General features: G+C 41.1%; 1 protein-coding gene across 1 annotated transcript in view; it reads left to right on the top strand.

The window, feature by feature from the left end:
- Nucleotides 1-21,758, top strand: part of HECW1 (HECT, C2 and WW domain containing E3 ubiquitin protein ligase 1) — a 252,394-nt gene that overhangs the window by 170,124 nt on the left and 60,512 nt on the right. Inside the window, exons 7-11 of the mRNA XM_058825358.1 lie at nt 7,073-7,215; nt 9,214-9,314; nt 10,588-11,961; nt 15,370-15,471; nt 20,742-20,892. Of these exons, the coding sequence (XP_058681341.1) occupies nt 7,073-7,215; nt 9,214-9,314; nt 10,588-11,961; nt 15,370-15,471; nt 20,742-20,892 (1,871 nt within the window). The remainder of the gene's footprint in view (nt 1-7,072; nt 7,216-9,213; nt 9,315-10,587; nt 11,962-15,369; nt 15,472-20,741; nt 20,893-21,758) is intronic.

Below are 21,758 nucleotides of genomic sequence, written 5' to 3'. Positions count from 1 at the left end.
AAAAATCATCTAGATTTTTTTTAGGATGTTATTCTTCTAGAACTGTATTTTACTTGCAACTTCTGCATCTAGAAGACTATCAGTCTTGCTAGCTTGGTATACTACTGATGATGAGAGTCTCCAAATATTTTCAGTCTTTGCTGTGCTAATAAATTTGTAGTCAATTCTGAGATGAATCTGAGGGAGAAGCCCAGAAAGCTAATTTTCTGAAGGCCCTATCTGACTTGGAAGGAGTTCAGTAGAAAAGAATGAGTCAGACTTTAGAAAATCAATGTGTGCATTTATGTGAATGCCTTTTATGGTAGGAAAAAAAAACCCCAACAATTGTGCCATGCCATAATAATAAAGAAGTGCATTGGATTTGTCCCCCTGCAGTCTCTGCTGTGCTCCAGCAGTCTCTCATAGTAGGAAAAGGCATGTCCCCACCCACAGCAGCAGTGGAGCTCTGCCCTTGGCAATACTGAGTCTGCAGTATTTTGTCTTGTCACTGAGGATTACTGTAGAAAGCTTAAGAAATTGGAATTCTTGATGAGCTTATCCAGCTGTTCATGCAAAGTAATTTTATATGGGAAAATAATGATATGTAGAGTAGGTTTTTGAATGAAGAACAGAGTAATACAGACAGAAAGTGGTGTGTGCAGTAAGACTGTAATGGTTTCATTGGAGTATTTGAAACAAAACCCACTAATGAAATATTCAGCTGAAAGAATAAATTTATCTTCATCCCTCAAATATAATTCACAGCCTTTTAAGATTTACTTCTGCTTGTATCAACCCTGTACATGAAGGATATCAGAGATAAATTTTATTTTTAATTCTATTGCTTATTCAACTCCAAATCAAGAGCCCAATTCTTCCCGTCACCAGTGTATTAATCTATCTATCTTTATTATACTGACTTTATTATACTGTCTACCAATTATTATACTGACGGTTTTAAAAGAATTTGACTTGCCCATAACTTGTCTGATTGATGCTAATGGACTTGGTCTGTTCATTTCAGCAATTTCCTTGATAGTGCTATTGAGTCACTGGGATCCATCTGTATTCAGGGATGCAAACAAATTTGGTAAAAATAAAACATGGAAACGAATCATCACCAGTAGCTGGCTTTCTATGAAAACTATTCCAAAGTCTGGAAGTGGTTCTATTCTCTTATAAATTGATATAGATGTATTCTGCCAGGTCAGCATTAGCATGGGCCTTTGTTCTTTACCTTATATGTCATGCATTAAGGTCCCCTCAAGATCTGTTCACATTAATTAAATTAATCATCTGTGTCTGTAACACCATTGCTGAGCCTGGAAGCAAATAGGCACTGAAAAGTAGGTTACTGTCTGAAACTCTTTCAGTGGTGTTTACTACAGTGTTTACAGATTGTGCTTGAAGATGCCAGCAGTAATGTAAAATCAGATATACATTTAGGTAATTGAGATAGTGTGAGAGTATGAAAGTCTCAGCTGATTCTAGGTAGCTTTGATTCTGATTTGTGTCTCTGTGAGAGTGAATCTGCTGGAGGCAGCTGTGTAAAATCCATGTAAATGAAAGGAGAATCCTAATGACTTATTAATGACTGAGCCAAAATTGATGATACACTGCTTAACCCAAGAAGAGTTAACATGTCAATATGTTGCTGTGATTTTCTTTATCATGCCACTTTTGCTCTTTACTCTCCCTCCATTTCTGTATTTCTGTGGAAATAATTAATTATACCCTATTGATTTTTGATAATATCAAAATAAAATATCAACTTAAGGTTTTCCATTGGCAGGAGCATTTTAAGGATGATCCTGGTACAGATTCTCTCGGTGTGTAATAAGTTGTGCTATAATGCTGTAGCTCTTCTGTTAGTGAGGAATTAAAACGATCTCTCTCTACTGTTCTCTACTCCCTCTTTGCATTAAATGTGTAGGAACAAAGCATCATTACATCCCTTGCCACTGTAGCAAGTGGGACAGGCATTGACAAATGGCTGAAGAAGTGGGGAAAGTAGAGAGATGAAATGACTTTGCATCTAGAGCAAGTCTGTTTCCTCCCAGACATCATAATTCCAGAGAGATGCAATTACACCCTAAAAATGAAGTAATTGAAGAAGACATTGGGAAAATAATACACATACTAACTTGTTCTATTGATCATGGTTCGTAGCAATTCTCTGGGTTTGTCTATAATAGTATTTGTGTTCCATTCAAGAGATCCATTTCAAAGCAAATCTCCTGCTCTCCCCACTAAAGACACTTCTTGTCATTCCAGAAGTGCATGAACTCAATTACTCTCAGCAGAAGGGAAGTGAACAGATGTGCTCCAGGAGCGCACCAAGCACTTTTCAGACAATAAATGGGAGTGAACTCAATCCCGGGCACCAGCCTGGAGTCACTTCATGGTAAAACCCTTGCAACATGTGTGGATGTGTTAGTCAGGTGCAGAGCACCAGCTGCTTTGCTCTCCAGATCCACTCACATTGTACCATAAATCTTCCTAATGCAGACATGGCCAAGTCATTCCAGAGGTTAGGAAACATCAGCCTCCCCAAGGCCTCCTTTCTGCAGGTCACAAGTACTATTTTTCCCCAGTATACCAGGGATTGTCAATCATTGCTTGTGTTCAGACTTTCTGATTGTAACTTCTTTTTAGGAATCCACCTGAAAGACAGCCATTTCTTCTAACAGTCCTACTGCATTTCTAGAGGAAAATAAAAAAGATTTCCCCTCTGGAGGGTCTTGACTCTTTCCCAAAGCCTCTAAGTTATGGGGGTTTTCAATCTGAGATTCTTCCAAACGCAAGGGCAGCTGGTTCACTACCTTGTCCTTTCAGTGGAGGACCTCCTCATCTTTCCTATAAAGGAGAGCTCTTGCATCCCTAGCTGATAAGGATCAGATACCACATTGACAAGGTGGGGTCAGAAGCTATATCTAGGGCCAGGCCCTCTGCTGAGGCAGTCTGCTGTCTCCTTCGTGGAGTGTGCTGTGTCATGTGTCATGTATCATCTCAAATTAAAAGAATTTGAGATTTTACAGCAAGTTGGCTGTAAAAATAAACAGGGCAATGCACTGGTAGTTACTGGCTTGGGCTAATTAGGGAATAGAGATTTAACTTCTTGTTTGTTACCTGCTCATCCACTGACTGCTGTAGATGATATATAAATCTGTGGTCTGCCCATTACTTGCAAGAGTTTTGTTCCCTACATATTATATAATGTATTTTACTTTAATTTTGGTTATGGATCAAGTGAAAACTTCAAGTTCTTATAATCACTTAAATAAATTGTGATTTATTTACAATTGCTGTTGTCTGCTGTTACCCAAATGAACACATAATCAGTCATTAGACAAAGTTTTCTTCTTGGTCTTTGGACTTGAAACTGTAGCTATTCTGGTAGATGAGCTGCCACCTGTGTTGAAATCCATTACTTCCTTTGAGATATTTTTTTATTTGAGTAAAAGAAAGGCTCAGACAGAGTCACAAACCACTTCCATGAGGCCGTTGTCAAGTTTGGTGTAACTCTGAACAGCTGGAGAGTCTAAAGCTTTGGGCATGACAATAAATTTAAAAACTGCCAGAAATTATACTTTCACTTTGTTTTTGACTATGGGAAAAGAATGCCCATTTATGTAAACTGCAGTATACTCCTCTACAGTTGGTCTCTGTGTAAAATTTAGTTTAGTGACTTTGTATTCCAGCAGGTTCCATGAAGTTCTTGACCAGTCTTGCAGGGTTTGCACTAGTGGTTGTGATTCAAAAGACTTAAACTTTTGTTGGGAAGAATTAAAGCAACCAATGAACAAGCCCACAAAGTGAGCTGTGGCCCCAGTGAAAATATTTAGAGTAAAGATTGCTGGTTTATATTGTGAAAGAAAATACTCAGTAGTCAATGCCAGATGAAAAAGATAAAAGAATCTGGCTTCAGGTAATGACTGTCAAAAAAATCAGAAGTATTTTTAAAATAGTATACTTGGGCTTATTATGCTATAGTTTTTGTAGTCTTGCTTTTCCTCTGCAACTATGAGTATTATACTTTTTCAAATGTGAAAGCTGAACTTCTGACTTAATTCTGTAACACTGATTTAAGAATAAGAAAAGTTCCAAATAACAGAAGATTTACATTAAAAATAGTAATAGTAAAATAAAAAAATGTCAGCAGACTTGTTCTTAAAATGCAGCTCTTTTGGTTATCAATGGTGAAGTTTCTGGGCATGTGTTAGAAGCATCAAACTTCCCTCCTCCTGAAGACAGTTGACTTTTATCTCTCTTGTGATTTTACAACCTCCTTTTTTACCCCTCCTTGGGATGAATTATTAATCACAACATCCCTGAGTGTTAACCCAAGGGTACTGCAGAATTTATAATCAATATCTTTTTGTTTGGGTGTTTGTTTGGGGGTTGGGGGACTTGGGGATATGGTGGGGCTGTTTTGTTTTCCTTTGTCTGGGATTTTGGGTTTGGTTTTTTTTTTAACTTAGATGTGAAGCTTATGCTTTCATTTTCACAAACTGGCCACTGTGTGATAATTGGCAAATATTAGGGAAAAAGAGGATTTAATTTGTTCCATCAGTAATATATTAGTATTTATGTTAGTTATGTTGGATAATATTGTGAAACACAGAGTCCTTTCTCTTCCAGACAGACAGGATAGTAGAGGCCAAGGCTTTGAACAGTGTAAGTACAATCAATATTTTGTGGCTAAGGTACAGGGTCTGGCACTTGTCAGAAAAGATGGTGAAGGACAAGAGGGAAACTAGGATTTGATGGTGATTTGCTTCCACATCCAAAGATTACATTCCAATCATTAAGTGTCATAAGAAAGATGTTTTCAAAAGTGATTTGTGGTTTTTGAAAATGCATTTGTAAGTCTCTGAGTTCTCAAACCAAGGTGTTTCACTGCGATCCGTTTTTTTCAGAGGGCTAGATGCCCATTTGTTCTACAAGCAATGATTCCTTTTGGATTTTCAGTGCCTGAGGCACCTGCAGTCAGAGATTGCCTTAGAAAAGTCTTGCCCGATAAGAATCAAACTAGATGAGAGCAACAGCAGGGGCAACTTCTTAGATAATGGAAAACTGAATTATGTAAATTTATCACTGTTTTACAAGCTGTGTCCAAACCCATTTCAGTGAGTTCACTTTTGGTGTCAAACTGCAGTTGCCTGCAAGTGGCAAAGCCTTTGAGCTCTGCCACAGGACACTTCTGGTCTTAAAGGCTTAACTGTGTTTCCAAAATGCTGCTGATTTTATGAGTGAGAACATGCTTCTAGAGGAAACATTTGGGAGCTGTGATGATGGACCAGGGCCTGGTCCCAGGGCAGTCTTGGTATACCAAAGTGCAACAGTTTGGCCGGTGGTGGAATCTGAACACAATTGGACTTTACACTTTTTATGGAATATTCTGGTGTTTGTATGTCTTGAGGCACAGCTGTTCAAGGGAAAAGGGACATTTTCTTTGGCTGATTCCAATACATCTTGCTGCTTGGGTCCACACTGCTCAGTTGCTGATTACTGCTCTGGAAAAGGTCAATATGTGTCCTGTGCAAGGAAGGAGCTATCAGGCTTGGTTCCACGTGATACTATGAAAATAAATTTCCATGCAGATTCTGGTTTCCTTCAGAGTTGCACCACAAGACAATATATTATTGACCTCAGGAGATTCAGATCATTAAACCTACATTTTGCTTTTCACTTGGGGACAGTTCTCTCTATCTGTGTGTGTGTGTGCTCCACCCCACAGAGACTATACTTACAATATAGGAGTCAACAGCACAAAAAAGGAGAATTCATTAAATGGCAAATTGTTCTATGCCACAATAATTCATTTTTAAGTTAATTCCCCTCTTCTGCTTTCATGTGTCAAGAACTGGTAGTTACTCAAGGTTTTTAGCAGGTGAAACAATAATAGTAAGACAACTTATTTTTTAAGGCAACTTTTTGTATACATGGGGAATTCAGGTTCTCCTGTTTGGTGCATTTATCGTAATTGCTAGCCTGTTGCAAAGATGTAGAAGAAAGCAAGAACAAAATAACACTTCAGCTCGGTTGAATTGTTCTCCTCTGATTAATGACATTTTTGCAGGGTGTGATTAACAGGATGTCCCACTCACGTTGGTTTCAGTTGAAGCCATTTAAACTAAGCATCTCTGAATTAGACCATGATTCAATAGAGCGAGTGATTTAGGGCTATAACTCCAGGTCTTGGTAACCCAGAGAATGATTCTGTTGTGGAGATTGGGTTTGGCAGGGGGAAAGCTAGAAAAGTTCTTTCATCCATCTCAATATTCACTTAACGCAGAAGCTGTCTTCCAGATCAATACTGACCTCTCAGGTGAAGTGGTTTGACAGTTTTCCTGCTATTGTGCACCACAGCACAAATGTGCTTTTTTGATTGATTATATTCTAGTAGCAGCAGATGTTTGGAAAAATTACTGTGACCTGTGTCACCAGCTTCACACCTGTACTGAATTTAGCCAGTCTAGGAGAAAGCAAAGCCAAGTTACTGAATATATTTCCTCCTCACTACTATTTTTAAATTGACCTTTGGGACATCTAGACATCTGCAGGTGCCCTAATGCTCTCATGCTTGTTCCTGTAACCTAAAATATCACTCTCCTTGTTCCTATCCCAGATGTGCATGCACACAATCTCTAAAAGCTTACTGAAACATTACTGACAAATAGATGTTCTTATGACCAGACCAGCTGAGACAGCAGTCAACACATTTCAATGTACTTGGTGACAGGAGCAGTTTTAGATGGTGCTGTTCCTCTTTTTCTCATTATTGTTTGTGAAAGTACCCTGTGCCGTGGCTTTCCTGCTGGTTGAGCTCTTTGTGAAACTGTGGCTTGAACCAGGGTAGTAGACTGATCCAGATAAATAGAGTTTTCAGAGTTCTTCCTTTTTAAGCTGGGGCATAGATGAATAGAAAAGGAGGTATTTCAAAACAATCTATCTGAAAAGAGTGGTCACGTATCATTCACCTCACTAGGTGCTCACATCTCTGTGCAGAGGTGTTCCTCTCAGCTGTAGTACTCTGTGTTGCTGTGGCCCAGCCACCAGCTTATTGTTCTGCGCCCTTCTTTTATTTCAGCAATTCAGCTTTGTCTCCCTGCCCACGGATGTCCTGGAAATAGAAGTTAAAGACAAATTTGCAAAGAGCCGACCAATCATCAAGCGTTTCCTGGGAAAGCTCTCCATGCCGGTTCAGCGCCTCTTGGAAAGACATGCCATCGGGTAAATGCTGCTGCTTGCATTGTTCAAAGAGTGTGTTGCTGTTCTGAAGTCCCTGGTGATACATCATTATTGCAATATAATGATGTTGAGGGGAAGTTATTAAACTGACGCTTGTCTGATAAATGGTGTTGGTTTTAATTAGACTTTATAGGACTATGGGCCAGACAGAATTCCCTCCATAACCGTATGCGTGTTGTTTTGAAAAGTGAGAGCTGGCATTTAGGAAAGAAAATGTTTTTTGTGTATCATGGCTGCGAATTTGGAGAGTGCAATATTTTCAATTTGAATATTCTTTTAATGTTATCAGCAGGCTGTTTTCATGTTTCAGGGAATTACCTATGGGCTAAAAACATGCCAGATCTGTTTCTTCTCTTTTAAATTTCTGGAAAGGGGAAATATTATAAAAATATATACGTGGCATGTTGTAACTAATGCTTTCTGACCCTACCCTGCTGCCAAGGAACAACCTTGAGCTCACAAGCGCTGCCCTGCTTCCCCATTGCATGAAAGTCCTGGGAAAGTGTATGCTGCCAAAATAACACAAACCAATTTAAGGAAGATGGATAGTAATCAGAAAAAGCCAAAAAGCTGTCTCTAAGCCTGTAACGTTCAGACCTTGAAGAGCAAGGGAGAAAAAGAATCATCTTCTGAGGAAAGCATATGCAATGCAGTTTCCAAGAAGGCATTTCTGATAATTGGATCTCAATTCAACAGAGCAGCAGGAAGATGAGCTTGTTGGAAGTGTTTTTGAACAGCTGGCTCAGAAACTGGCTGTGATATTGACAGCTGAATCTACCAGAAGGGACTAAGCTACTTCCCTGTTTCTCAAGTAAAGATAGAGTAGCTTTTTAGAAACCAGACGGATAAGAACAGCTTTGGGAAGGTAGAACTCTGTAACTGGTATCACTGGCTTTCCTCTGTATGAGATTCCTCATCATCTTCTGATTATAACTTCCTATTTTACTTCCTTGTTATAAACACTGTCTATCTAAGGATGTACTTTGCCAAGAGCAGTGCCTCCAACCTGCTCTAGATCTGGCTCAGTTTTAATACCATAGTGGCATTTAAATCTCAGGCAAGCTCAGTGAGAAGTATGTGCACAAGTTCAAAGAGGTTGTACACAAATCCCAAGGTTGTCTCATTTATATGAGTTTCTGATGCATGTGAAACTGTGCTAGCAAGTATATTTGGCTCAACTGGAGGTGAACTATGTTTCTTTCAAAAGATGTATAAGTATTACTATTTAGTGAACCCGTTACACTCAAGATATGCTTTGCAAAGATTGATTCAGCCTCATTGTGGGCAGCTGGGAAGTTAATCTCTTCTATAGTTTCATTCTGTTCTGAGGGGTGGATGAAGTGTGGCAAAGGGAGGGACCTGCACAAGAACAGAATGGAGTCATTGATCAACCTTGTCAGGAAGGTGTTCTCCTGATATTTCAGCTTCATAGAGGTAAGAGGGGTGGAAAGAGATGAAGAGCAGTCACTCAGCCAGTTAAGACAGAGAAGGTGGTATGCGGGGACTGGCCTGCACAGGGTTTGGTAAACAAGAACAGGAAAGCTGAATTTGATGGACATGGTGAAGGGATGAAAATACAGAAATGTGAGGTTCTATGAAAAGGTAGATGGTCAGATCTCTAGGGAAGCAAATTCTCGTTACAATAGCTGAAGTGGGAGTTGTTTGCTTCCCATGTTGCTATTTTCATACCCATACTGCAGAAGTTTCATTCCCACCGTTCTCTCAATATTTACACATATGTGCTTGTGTGTCCCAGCAGCCTGTCTTACTCACTTACTCAGCTGTTCCATTGTAATTGAAGACATTGTCCTCTCCTCTGCCATTTGTTCTCTTGTATGCAAGTCAACATGCCCTCATGGCTGGGATGAATAGCCTTTATGTATTTTAATATGGATTTTTGTAGGACACAGCAGATGTATCTATGCACAGTAGACATAGGGTAGGTTATAGTCTATTGTGACAATATTTGTTTTCTTTCAGGGACAGGGTTGTAAGCTACACTCTGGGTCGCAGACTTCCTACAGATCATGTCAGTGGCCAGCTGCAGTTCCGATTTGAGATAACTTCTTCCATCCATCCAGGTAATTCTCAGTCTTAACCCATCATTTATCTAGATTTCTAGAATTTTTCTTTGTTTGTTTGCATTCTTTCTCTTCAGAAATCTGCATTAATTCCTGGCTGTTCTGGGACTTTAGGTACAGTCATGAGCAAAGGGAAGTGCATAAAGTCCTGCATCACAGGATGCATCGTGAGTCACAATTTCTTCCCTCTTTCCCCTTAGGACAGAGCTACTGGTGTCTCATATACCCCTGTTATTGACTGTTCCAAATACTCCACCACATCACTGGGAGAAAAGAGAGTGGAAAACTGAAGTCTCATCTGCTTCTCTGTCACCTTTCACTTTCACTTTTCTAGTGAAAGTGTTATATGGGGTGCTATTTGTAGTCATCTGCTTTTGAGCACTTCAAAAGTAAAAATGGAGAATGTAATACCAAAGATTATTAGAAAATTTCTAAATTTAATTATTTTTAATGAAAAAAGTAAAACAAAAAATAATTCTATGTCCCACTTCTTGCCTCCCTCTTGGTTTGGTTTTGGTTTGTGTTCTCTTGTAGTAATTTGGAAGTGACTGTCATGATTGCCTAAGGTTAAACCTTGGTTTTCGTGTCACAGTCTCAACAGTATTTCTCAGGGACTCTTTGCTTCTCAGGGTCTCTGCCCTCTCTGCTTACAGTTTGTCAAGCCAAACAACAGCTGCATTAGTAGCTGGAAATCATTGCTTTTCACTTGCTGGAAAACCCTGATTTCTCTCTTTGACTATTTGAATGGCATGAAAGAGCCCAGGTTGTTTGACATCTGAGAGGAGGTGGTACAGATGAGGATCATGTCAAGGGGTCTTTGGGGGAAGTTTTTGCCTTTCAGGGGTGACAAACACAGTTTTTTGTTTGTTCTCTGTTGTGGAGTCTTGCCAGCTTCCATGTGACAAGAAGAGCATTATTAAAATCTCAGAGAAGACTTCCCTGATTCCCACAGTATTCCTCTGATGCCGTTTTGGCTCAAGGAGAAGGTTCAAGAAGGTGTTACCTTCAGGTAATGCTGCAAGGAGGCAGGGTGCTGCATACAGATTACCACCATGAGTAAACCCATTATTAAATCCAATGTACAAAGACTGCCTAGCAAAAAAACCTCAGCACTTCTTTATAGTTGTTCGGTTGCCTACTCATTTCAGACTGTAATTTATGCTTTTAATTTTCTCAGATTGCTGTGGATGCTTGTGCCCCCACAGCCAACGCTCTGGCTCAGTCAACACTTCTTGTTAAAAGAGTAAGTAATTCCTTTTCCTGTCTCATACAGATGATGAAGAGGTCTCCATTAGTGCAGATCCTGAGCCAGCTGACCTCCCGGAAAGCCCTGTGAACAACCCCACGGAGGAAAGCCTCGGTGAGCCTCCATGCATCAACACAGTGACCTCAGAAAGTGCAGCTCCAGAACAGCTAAATGGATACAGTGTGAACAGTGTCGATAGCCCAGGGGCTGTCAAACCACCCGGGGAAGTCAACCAGAACAGCTTAAATGAAGAGCTAGCAGGAAATGGGGAGGTTGATGCGGTGCCAGTTCCTGAGCCCTTGGAATCCATCCCAGGAGAAGTACTGCCTTCTTTGAGTGCTACAGACCTCATGGAGCAGTCGGATCTCACGGCTTGCATGTCTCCTCCTGAGCCTGAAGTTAGGGAAAATAACAAAGTCAATTCTGGTATTCAGGGAGATGGTGGAGTCTTGACCAGCATAGAATCAGTAGATATTGATGAGGTGAGTGCAGATGTGCATGCTGGCAAAGACCTAGAGAAGAGTCAGGATGAAGAAGAAGAAGGGGCTTCAGCCCAGGAGGAGGAAGACAACAAGCTACAGCTGAGGACCACAGCAAAGAGGAAAAATAGGCCATGCTCCCTGCCTGTGTCTGAACTTGAGACAGTCATAGCTTCAGCTTGCGGTGAGCCAGAGACCCCTCGCACACACTACATACGGATACACAACCTGCTCCACAGCCTGCCCACGGCACAGATGAGCAGCGACGGGGAAGAAGAGCAAGATGGTGGTAATGGCAGGGAGAATGATGAGGAGTCTACTGTCAAGGAGGTGATGGATAAGGAGGTGGTCAGTGAGAGTGAGACCGTGGCAGCAGAGCCTCCTCTGGAGAACGAGGCTGAAGAGAACTTCAGCCAGAGCACGGTGCCTCCTGGGACCTTGGATGAGCAACTCTCTGAAATGAATGACGGGCTGTTGGATGGGGAATCCCTGCGGACAGGAAGTGAGAGCGAGTCGAGCTCCAGGCCCAATGGTGACAACGAGTGTGAGGCGTGTGACACCTCCTGCTACAGCCCCTCCTGCTACAGCACCTCCTGCTACAGCACCTCCTGCTACAGCACTTCGTGCTACAGCACCTCCTGCTACGACAGTAACAATCGCTTCTCCAGCCACACGCGCTTCTCCTCCGTCGACAGCGCAAAGATTTCTGAGAGCACGGTCTTTTCCTCTCAGGATGATGAGGAGGAGGAGAACAGTGCTTTTGAGTCAGTGCCAGATTCAGTGCAGAGCCCTGAGCTGGACAGGGAGCAAGTGGATGGCTCCTCCCAGTGGCCAGATGAACTAGTAGCTCATGGTGGGAACCCACAGAGAGCCACAGAGGGTCTAGACACCCCAGTAGCAGGTCCAAGCAGCAGAAGAGAAGGTTAGATCCTGAGAACTGGTGCTCTGGGCAACCCTGATTATCTAGATGTCACAGAAGGCATCAGATAATTGAGGTTTCAGCTCACGGTTTACTTCTTACAAACTCAGGGGCTGTGAGCTGGGCCAGATATAAGGGAGGGTTGGATAATTGAGCCTGTCCTTAAAAATCCCAACAAAACCAACTAAATCAGGTAGGGATCCATATATGTGAATTACTGTAGATATACATGCATCATTATAAAATCAAGATCAGTTACTTTAGTTATGTGGCAGAGCAGCATTATCATATCCACCAACTCATTCCTTTTTTCCTGAGATTTTTCCATATCACATGTCTGATGTGCTGCCATGTCTCTGATAGTCAGTGAGAGGACCAGCTTGTGCTTGTCAAAGGGCAGATATGCTGATTTGCACCACATAAAGGTTTGGGCCAGTTTCTGTAAATGTTTGTTAGCCATACATAGTCATAAGCTCTTGCAAACACAGTTTTCGAGCCCCATTTGTTCCAATTCTCCAAGTGTCAAACAAATGTACCTCCGATATCACAGATCATAGGGAAGCTCAACAGAGATTTATATTTTTTCTTAGGTACTTTGGAAATTTCACTATATTAAATAAAATTCTCATATCCGTATCCTTCCCTAGAGATAGAATATATTTAACTTTTTTTTTTGCCTTTGTAATTTAGGTACTGTTTTTTCCAATTCCTTAACAGTTACTTTAAGTCCCCCCTTTGGTAACTCCTTTCATGCTCACTGCAATTACATGAAGAGGGGGAGTTGATCACTCCTCTCTTTTTGAGCTAGTGTACAATTTTTCTCCAGCTGAAGTAGTAAAGGACTCAGCTGCAGCTCAGGAGTATGCAGCAAGGCCAAGAGGTAGTCTTTGCACTCCCTAATTCTGAGTCATCTGTCTCCCTCTGTAAGTGGCACCAAATTAAAATGGCAGCAGAAGGATCACCTATTTGGGTATCTCTGAGGAACTCCAATCAAAGCATTCATCTATGTTTTCCTTCTCCATTCCCAATTAATTTACTCACAACTTCCTTTACCACAGACCCTACCCCTGCAGAAAAAATTTACACCAGCCCGTGTAAACACTTTGTAGACAGCTGGGACTAGGGAATTATTGTCTGTAGAGCAGAATCTAGTACAAATCATTAAATTTTAAGAGGTACACAGGCATAGACACCCAGCTTCCTTCCTTGCAGGCGAGAGCCTTTGCTTGTGAACAGCATTTACATGCAAGTAGAGCTAAGGGGGCACGAGCTTGTGTATGTGTGAGATCATATGTGCAGGTTTGGTGGTTGTTTTGAACTGTGTGAGCTTTTGATAGGGGATGTGGTGGGAGAGGGTGTCATGTGCATATGGATTCAGTACAGTACAGCACCAAGAGTTGAGCCTCCATAAAGAGGAGGCTCTGCAGTGTCCGTGGTGGCTTTGCCTTGTTTAGCTGAGCGTGTGTCTGAAGGGCACCCAGCTCTTAGCACTCTCTTGGTGTCCCTGGGGTGCCTCAGTCAGTGTGCATGTTGCTCCATGGCTTGGCAGCTGTCACAAATCCAGTAGACGTGGTCACCTCCACCCACTCCAGGTGACTGACACTACCATGCTTCCGCTGGCTTGGCGTAACTATCTTGACTAGGGGAGAGTCAATTGTGGTGAGGTAAGTAAAGAAACATAGGTGGGTGATCTGGCAGTCGGTGCTACACCTGTAGTAACAGCACAATTTTTAAGGCTGTGAGAGATGGACTTTCAGCACTGAGTCATAAATGTAACTCTGCTGTCTGTTCAAAACATGCAGCAGATACATCTGTGAGATACGCCTATACACAAGTGATTTAATGAAGGCATTTAACAGGCCATACGGTATCATCAGAGCACCTAGAAGGGGGAGTATTTTTATCTAAGTGATTTTTCTCATTTCTGAGAGGTGTGAGGTTTTTCACAGTTTTATACAAAATTGGCTTCTGCATTCTGGCTGGTTTTTTTAAGGGAAAAAAGTATTTAATTTTTTTTTTTTGTAAATTTGTTTTTACATTTGATTGGTATATGTTTAGGGATCTTTACAAAATCTTCATTCTCTGGCTGTTAAGATTATAACATTAAAGAGAGCTAAACCAGCTGGTACATAGTGAATTTGGCTTAATTTTCCAGAATCACCAGAACCATTCAGCTTAATATATCTTTTTTCCATAAGCTGCATCTTTCTGATTCAAGTAAATATTATGTTTATGCAATTCGGAGTGTATCTGTATTAACAAGCCAAGCTGGAAGTTATAGTCAAAAACTGTTACCACACAGTATGCAAATATGTCGATTAGTAAGATAAATAGTCCTGATTTCTAAGATTTTAGAGACAAGGCAAGAAGGAATCTTTATTCTGGAACCTGTGAAGTTTTAGCATGTTAAGTCTAAGATATGGAATACTTTTTCATCCCTACTAGAGCGTCTTAGTTTCTTAAAGGATTCTGTGAGCATTGACTTGATCTTAAGGTACTTGTTCCTCTCAACAGAATGTGAATTTGGACATTTACTTAGGTTTCATTTATTTCATATTTAAATATGGCAGGGTAATTGAAACGAGACAATCTTTAAGGTTCATTCCAATCCAAGCAATTCTATATATGGACATATATACAATGCTAGTGTTTAAAAACTTACTCTGCACTGTATCCTGTGTGACTATTTTACTTTTTCCTCTTCTTCTTCTGCTTCTTCTTCTTCTTCTTTCCCTCTTCTCTATCTTAGGTCTTCCTTCCTTATCTCAGATCCTGACTATATCTCACTATCTTTTATCCTTCTCTTCTACCACCTGTCTCCTACCTGTTTCTGGTCCTTCTCTCATTCTCTCTCCTTCAACCCAAGATGGACTCACTGAATTTTGAAAAATACCCATGGAAGGGGATGATCTTCTGCTTTGCAGGGACTGCAAAATCCTGCCTTTACAGTCTACATATGCAGCCATTGATCTTTTTGAAAAGAAGAGAAAGATCCAAGGCAGCTTTTAGCCTTTTATTCCACTGATGGAATGAGTAAAAAGTTGGAACCAGGATTTTGCATGTTCCTGCCAGTTGCTGCAGAAGCTTGAGCTTAGTTGTACATGAACAGTATTTCTCAGAGATCAAGCCTGATTCTTCTATCGCTTACACTTGTGTGTCTGTGAGTCCAGAATCTGGCTCATAACACTTCAGCATTGACTCAAGAGACTTGACTGCATTATTTTAATACTTCTTTGCCTTATGATTTTGCCTTCATTAAAATAATGCCTTGAAAATAGGAATACCCAGAGATGCTAGTACATCAGGTTAACCTATTTTTAAAATAATCACTTGTTTTACAGTAACACATTTTTTGAACCACATTGTAAAAACAGTGAATGACTGTCAATGTCTTGAATATCTTGTCCATAGGTGATTGTCCTTTACTCCATAATTCTCAGCCAGTCAGCCAGCTTCCTTCTCTGAGGCCTGACCATCATCACTACCCAACTATCGATGAGCCTCTTCCACCAAGTAAGCTTTAGTTTTTTTATGTTATTGCATTTTTTCAGCTTTTCCTGTTAACTCAAACAGTGTAGAGGTCAGTATGTCTTTCTGAAGAACCCTGTGTGTTCTGTATATACATTCTCCAGAACCCAAGCAATATGCCCTTTTGTTTCCCTTATTTGATCCTGACTTCAAATGTTGTCATGTTGTTTTGGATGAGCTCCATAACCTCCCTCTCTGCCTTCGTTCATCTTCTTCCCTGAAATGAAAATATTATTCTGTTTTTCCAGTCAGTGTGTTCCGACTTGAATGATTGGGATCTGTCAGTTGTTCTGGAAGCCTGGCTGTAAGACTTTCTGTATGGTGTATCAGCAGAGTACTCTGATTTTTCTGTAATGTTTGTCTTCAGGTTTTCTGTAACTTCAAAGATGGTTTGGGACGGCAGTCCCTGTGATCTGTCACATCTGCATGCAGGTCCAGCAGCAGCCCTTTCACAGTGAGGATGCTCCTGGGACAGACAGGTGCAAATCTGAACCAAACCAGCGGAAGTTGGGAAAAGGCAGCTTATGTGCAGTGGCCTTGTTATACTGTCTTTGGATTTGATAATCCGTGAACTTTGTGTTCATTATGCACCGCAGTGGAGCCCACACTTGCATTGAATAAAAGTGAGAGGGTTTTGAATAGTGTGATAGATTAGCAGCCTGATAATACGGGATTTTTAACACCAAAGCAGCTGCTGGAGCTGTTTTTACTTGTCTCTGTAGCCTTTTCTCTAAGGATTCCCGGCGTTTCCCCGCTCCTGCACTGGCGTTCGGTGCCCAGCAGAGCGCACTCTGTGCCCTGCATCGTGCGGCCCATCGCCTCCAGCGGAGCGCAGGATTTCACAGCCTGAAGTGTGCCGGGCCTCGCAAAAACAACCGGGCACCAAACAAAGCGCTCTGTTTGCTTCAAAGCCCAAGACGAGAACACACTTATTTGGCCTATGGTGCCCTTGACAAATAATTCATCATTTGCCAACCATGCTGTCAGTATTCCCTGAGCTGAAAATAGCCCCAGTGCTGGCGTCAGCCGCACAGTAGCATGAATGATTCAAATGCCTTCAGCCCAATAAAGTCTTTTTAGAGTCCCACTGTGGCTTGCCAGTGAGTGATGAAATGGGAACGGTTACCTCTGTAACAGGGAAATATTTCTCTTCCTCCCACTCTTACCACAACACTTTGTGGATTGGGCGCATTCCCTATTAGATGACTTAATGGTAGCACACCAACACCAGTTCAGGTAAACAGAATATACTGTAAATCTGTTCCATGTTCTTCAGCACCAATTTAATACATTTTTCCTCTTTCTTATAGTTATCTTCAAAAGGCAAGTATTTCTACCATTGGTTTTCTCAAGTGTTTTCACAACAGGGTGTAAGGACATGAAATGCAGTCTGTGATGACAAAGTACAGAAGCGATATCCCTTTGTAGGATTTTGTTTCAACATTAGCATATAACACCATTTTTACAATAAAGGCTGACACTATGGGCTTAAATATATTGATCTTAATAGGAATAAATGTACTAAGTTAACTTTGAGTGGGAAAAGAAGTTGAATTGAATAATATCACTCAGGAAACTGATTTCCAAAAACTCTTCATGGAATTTTACTGTAATTTCAAAAGGCAAACCATATCCCTAATCTAGAAATTTTTCTTCTCCTTAAATCCAGTATCGCTATCTCAGTTACTTTAATAACTCCTAATACTAGATAAATAGGTCTTCAATCATGTGAAAGGAAAGAACTTTATATTTTAAACCCAAGTTATATGATCAAAGCTGGCTTACTTATCATGTGCAATGTTGGCTTCCATCTATAAGTAGAGGTGAAGGTAATGTGCCAGTGCTGCAAGTTCAGTGTTGACTGATTTTATTTAGGTCATGGACAATCTTCTGACCAGTCTTCTTTCTCTTTTGAATAGTTTTCTGAATAGCTTGATTTCATCATAACCCCACAACAGCTGGCCTTGAGGCAGAAATTTAATTTCAGACAGTTTTATTTGGGAAAATGAAGAGAAGAGATTCCTTATTTATGTAGGAGTTTCCTAATGACCAGTCTGAAGGCTAAGTCTGATACGAGATTAACAGAAGATTTGCGGTGTTTGCACGGTCTCATGACGGCATTACCAGTCACCCCTTATTATGCCTGTGTTTGGAAACCCTACAGAACTGAAGCCAAGAAAAATACATGTGTCCAGTTCAGAGCTGTGCTTTGCCAAAGGTGTGGCTGAGCTTGGAGAGGAAAAGACAATGCATTTTCTTTGCCCTCATGATCCTGCCAGAAAAAGTTGCATCTTCTGATATAAATCAGAGCAGTTTCAGAGGCTGCTGTGAAATATGACTTGGCTGATGGAGGGGGATCACTGGAGAGCAGAACCAGTACTCTCACATCCCTGGCCCATGCTCTAGCATGCTCTTACTGTGAAGGTTAGATAGAGGTTAGTCCTCGTAGTAGTCACAGTCTTATTTTACCTGGAAAACTTAACAAAAGACCCTGAGGAAATTTGGCTGCTTCCTAGATCATCTTTACTCCCAAAGTAGCATGAAGGGACTTGAGCACAGTTTGGAAGCAGAGTTCTGCCTGTCTGTTCACCTGTCAGTCTGTTTGTCTGACTGTGCAGGTATCTATCCATCTGTCCATAAATCTGGTATCATATTCAGGGAGCTTCAGTGACTTGTGTGACTTGCAGGCTGTCTTATGGGAAGGTAGGAAGTACACCTGCTACCTGCATACGACTAAAGTTGTACCTGCCACCCTCTGACAGCCTTGCCAAGTAACCAAAAGGAGTTACTCAGCTGACTAGAAATGCTATTGCAAGGAGCATGAGACACACAGTTTATAATATTTTAGCATGCCCATGGTTTCAGGTGGACACACCTGTAAAGCAGTGAATAAAGCAACCCTCACTGACAGGTGTAGTTTGTGTCTGTACATACTGCTGCTGTATGTCTGACACATCCAACAGAGATAGCCTTCCTGAAGTCATAATTCACTCTGACCTCATGTTTTCACTGTGATCTCCAAGCTCTGGACAAGCTTCCTTACTCCTAAGTTTCCAAATATCATGCTTGGAAGCTTAGGAACTCTAATTTGTATTTAATTAGTGCAAAACAACCTGTAGACCTCATGGTGCACAGGGATCTATTATAAAATTTTGGTAGGCTGTGTAACTGTGTAAACTTGGTTGGCGGTGTAATAATATTTATTCTTGCTAAGTGTTCATCAGCAGGCTTTGGACCAATATGACCAATTGGTGTCTTCTGTAAGCTGTCTAGAGCGTGCTTCTACAGCACTGCCTACAAGCTTCTAATTCTCTGTCGACCTATGTCATTCTTAACTTGTTACTAGGTACAGCAGCAGTGTGGAGTGAGGGCTAGGATTTGTTCTTTGCCAGAAAACAGCAAGGAAAATTAAGATCTTCATGATGTTGAGCTGAATCATCTTTGGTCTGGTCAAGGTTATTTCCTTGAGGATACCACAGATAATGTATAGCTCCAGAAGGGCCATTTCCCACCCACAGTGGTGCACCTGCCACCAGTGCCAGCATGCTCAGCAAGGCTCTGGCCTTCGACCTGCCTTATGTGTCAGTCTGATTTACCGCAATGTGCGTATGTTGTATTTGATGTGCTTTTTTCACTGTCTTATGTTCTTCACGTGGTTTTCACAAAGCTGTGATCTTGTTCTTGAAACAGCTACCACATCCTTGGGAAACTTTACCTGGAAGAGGAAGAGAGAGTCCTCTCCTTAAATAATGTAGTGATTTTCACAGTGAGAGATGCTGCATGTGTGCCCATGGTGTGACTATAGAGTTTGTGTCTTTAAGGACTCTGGTAGCTTTGAAAGAAGCAATGCATGTGTTTATGGCTCTTCCTGTCTTGGAATCTTACAGAAAATTTCTCCAAGGACTCCCAACACCCTTTTAAGGTCTGTAGGATTCAGCTGTCAGGGGCAGGCAGCTAGCCATGGTCTTCAGCCAGCCTACACTTGTCTGGGATCACATATGGGAAGTAGGTTTAGTCAGGGCCAACATTCAAAGGATGGGAACTGATCATGAAGGATAGATTTCCAAATATAGTAGGAAAAGGTGCAATTTCCATCCTGCTCTTAGAGAATAGGAAATGAAATACATAAAGTATGAAATTCAGATGATCCTGAATTTGATCATAGAAAACCATAGGACGAGAGAACTCGTCAGGGAAGATGGTATCATAGTAAGAATATGGAAATATGAGGAAGTGTTTGCCCTCAAAGGTAATCACCGTATGTGGATTTGTGTGTGAATGCCAGTAGGTTTGCATTCAAAGCTCGTGTAGAAAGTATGTGCATGTATTTACATAGATGTACCATCAGCTGATGGGTCATGTGGAAATATGAAACTAGCAAGCCTAATTTATTCCACTTCTCCATTCATTCCAACCAGTTTGACACGTGGCTTTGCTAGCTAACTCACTTCTGAATTTCTTCTGTTACAAACTCTATTTTTTTATCAACATTACCATTTTCCACAAACCATCATATACCAAATAATTTTTAGTTTTGAATCATGGGAGAAAAATAACAGTAGCAGGAAACAATAATGATAGAAGGCTCAATATTATTCTGCAAACTCTCAATCTAGTTTGCATTCATGACAGCAATTCTCTGTTTAGAGAGATTTCTAAGGTATGTCCAAAGAATCTGTGATCAGTTTTCAGTGAAGTCTTTAATTGCTGTATGCTGTCCTTTGAAGCCACTTAGCAAAAGGAAGAGAAATAAAGCATATTTGTTCTGAAACATAACAAAAAAATAAAAAAATGGGATTTGCCATATTAGCTCAGATGTAATCTTCATTTAAGGGTCGGTTCTTTGTGGCTACTCCGACCTGCAGTGAATTCAGCCAAACAATATCACAAAATGAAAAATTACCTCATTCTTTTAAAAATGTAGCCCCTGTGTGTCACTAGTTTTTCACGTGCTGTGGTAGTGAACTCCATGGCCTACCTGTGTGCTGCGTACAAAATGTTTCTGTATATGCATATTCTGCATATATGTATATATAGACAAGCAAATAATAGATACACACACCTGAATGTGTACTTTGAATATATACACATGGTATGTATTGCATGTAGGCTATATATGTATATATATATAGTATCTCCTGTGTGTATATACCCTGTCTGTGTATGTGTGTGTGCCTGTATATACCTCCCACACGCAGGCTTTCTGGAAGGCATCCCACTGACAGCATCACCCCTTCCTTTTGTTCCCTCCCTAGATTGGGAAGCTCGGATAGACAGCCATGGGAGAGTGTTCTACGTGGACCACGTCAACCGCACCACCACGTGGCAGCGGCCCACGGCCGCGGCAACGCCCGACGGCATCCACAGGTCTGGCTCCATCCAGCAAATGGAGCAGCTGAACCGCCGGTGAGCCTTGGCGCTGGGAGGGGAGGGACTGTTCTTCCAAGGCATGGAGTCACTTCTGGGGCTTAGCTGTAGCAGTGCTGTTGATGGGTCAGCACCGGGTGAAAAGCAAAGCTTTTTGGGACCTGGCTGGAATTGCTGCCGTGTCCGCGCGGCGTTTCTACCCACGCTAATTAGGCCTGTTGAAAGGTCTGTCTCCTTTTCCAGGGCAGAGCCCCGCTCTAATAGCACCGTGCACATTTCTAGAGGTAGACAGGTCTGCTTAGTGTTGCATTGGGCCCTGTAAATCTGTCAGACCTCTCAATGTCATTTATATTTTAGCTTTGTTTGACTAGTCCACACATAGATTTGTTCATCATTTTCTTCTCATGCTCGCTTTTTAGACTGGATTTAAAAGGAAAGAAAAAAAATAAACAGTTGGTTAGAAATCTTCCATTTTTGCTTAAAAAGAGGGTTTGGGTTTTTTTTTTAATTCTCTTCTTACTATAATGATGCCATTTCTAGAGAAGGATAAGCAAGACTGAAATTATATTTTAATTATAGCCTGTAAAATGCCACAAAAGTTTTTTTGCTTTTACTTTTGTGCTTAGAGGAAAATCTGCAGCTGAGAGAAGGATGCAGACTTTAAAAGTGCTCTTTTCAGAGTACTTTGAATAGTTTGGGAGCTGCTGTGCCCTGAATGAGGCAGTCTGGGAGAACTGGGCCAACTTAAACTGACACCTTCAAAACGCTCTTGAAGAATAATCCTTTTTTACCAAAATGCATTATTTTGAGTAGTATTTCATAGCATGTATTATGTCTTGCAGAAATGAGAGAACCTGCCCAGTATTTGTTTTCATTATAGATTTGCACATAAGCCTCAAGCTGCC

The sequence above is a fragment of the Ammospiza caudacuta genome, chromosome 1, assembly GCF_027887145.1.
Source record: "Ammospiza caudacuta isolate bAmmCau1 chromosome 1, bAmmCau1.pri, whole genome shotgun sequence".
Lineage (NCBI taxonomy): Eukaryota > Metazoa > Chordata > Aves > Passeriformes > Passerellidae > Ammospiza > Ammospiza caudacuta.
Note: the sequence above shows the minus strand (reverse complement) of the source record. Positions and strands in the feature narration are given on the sequence as shown.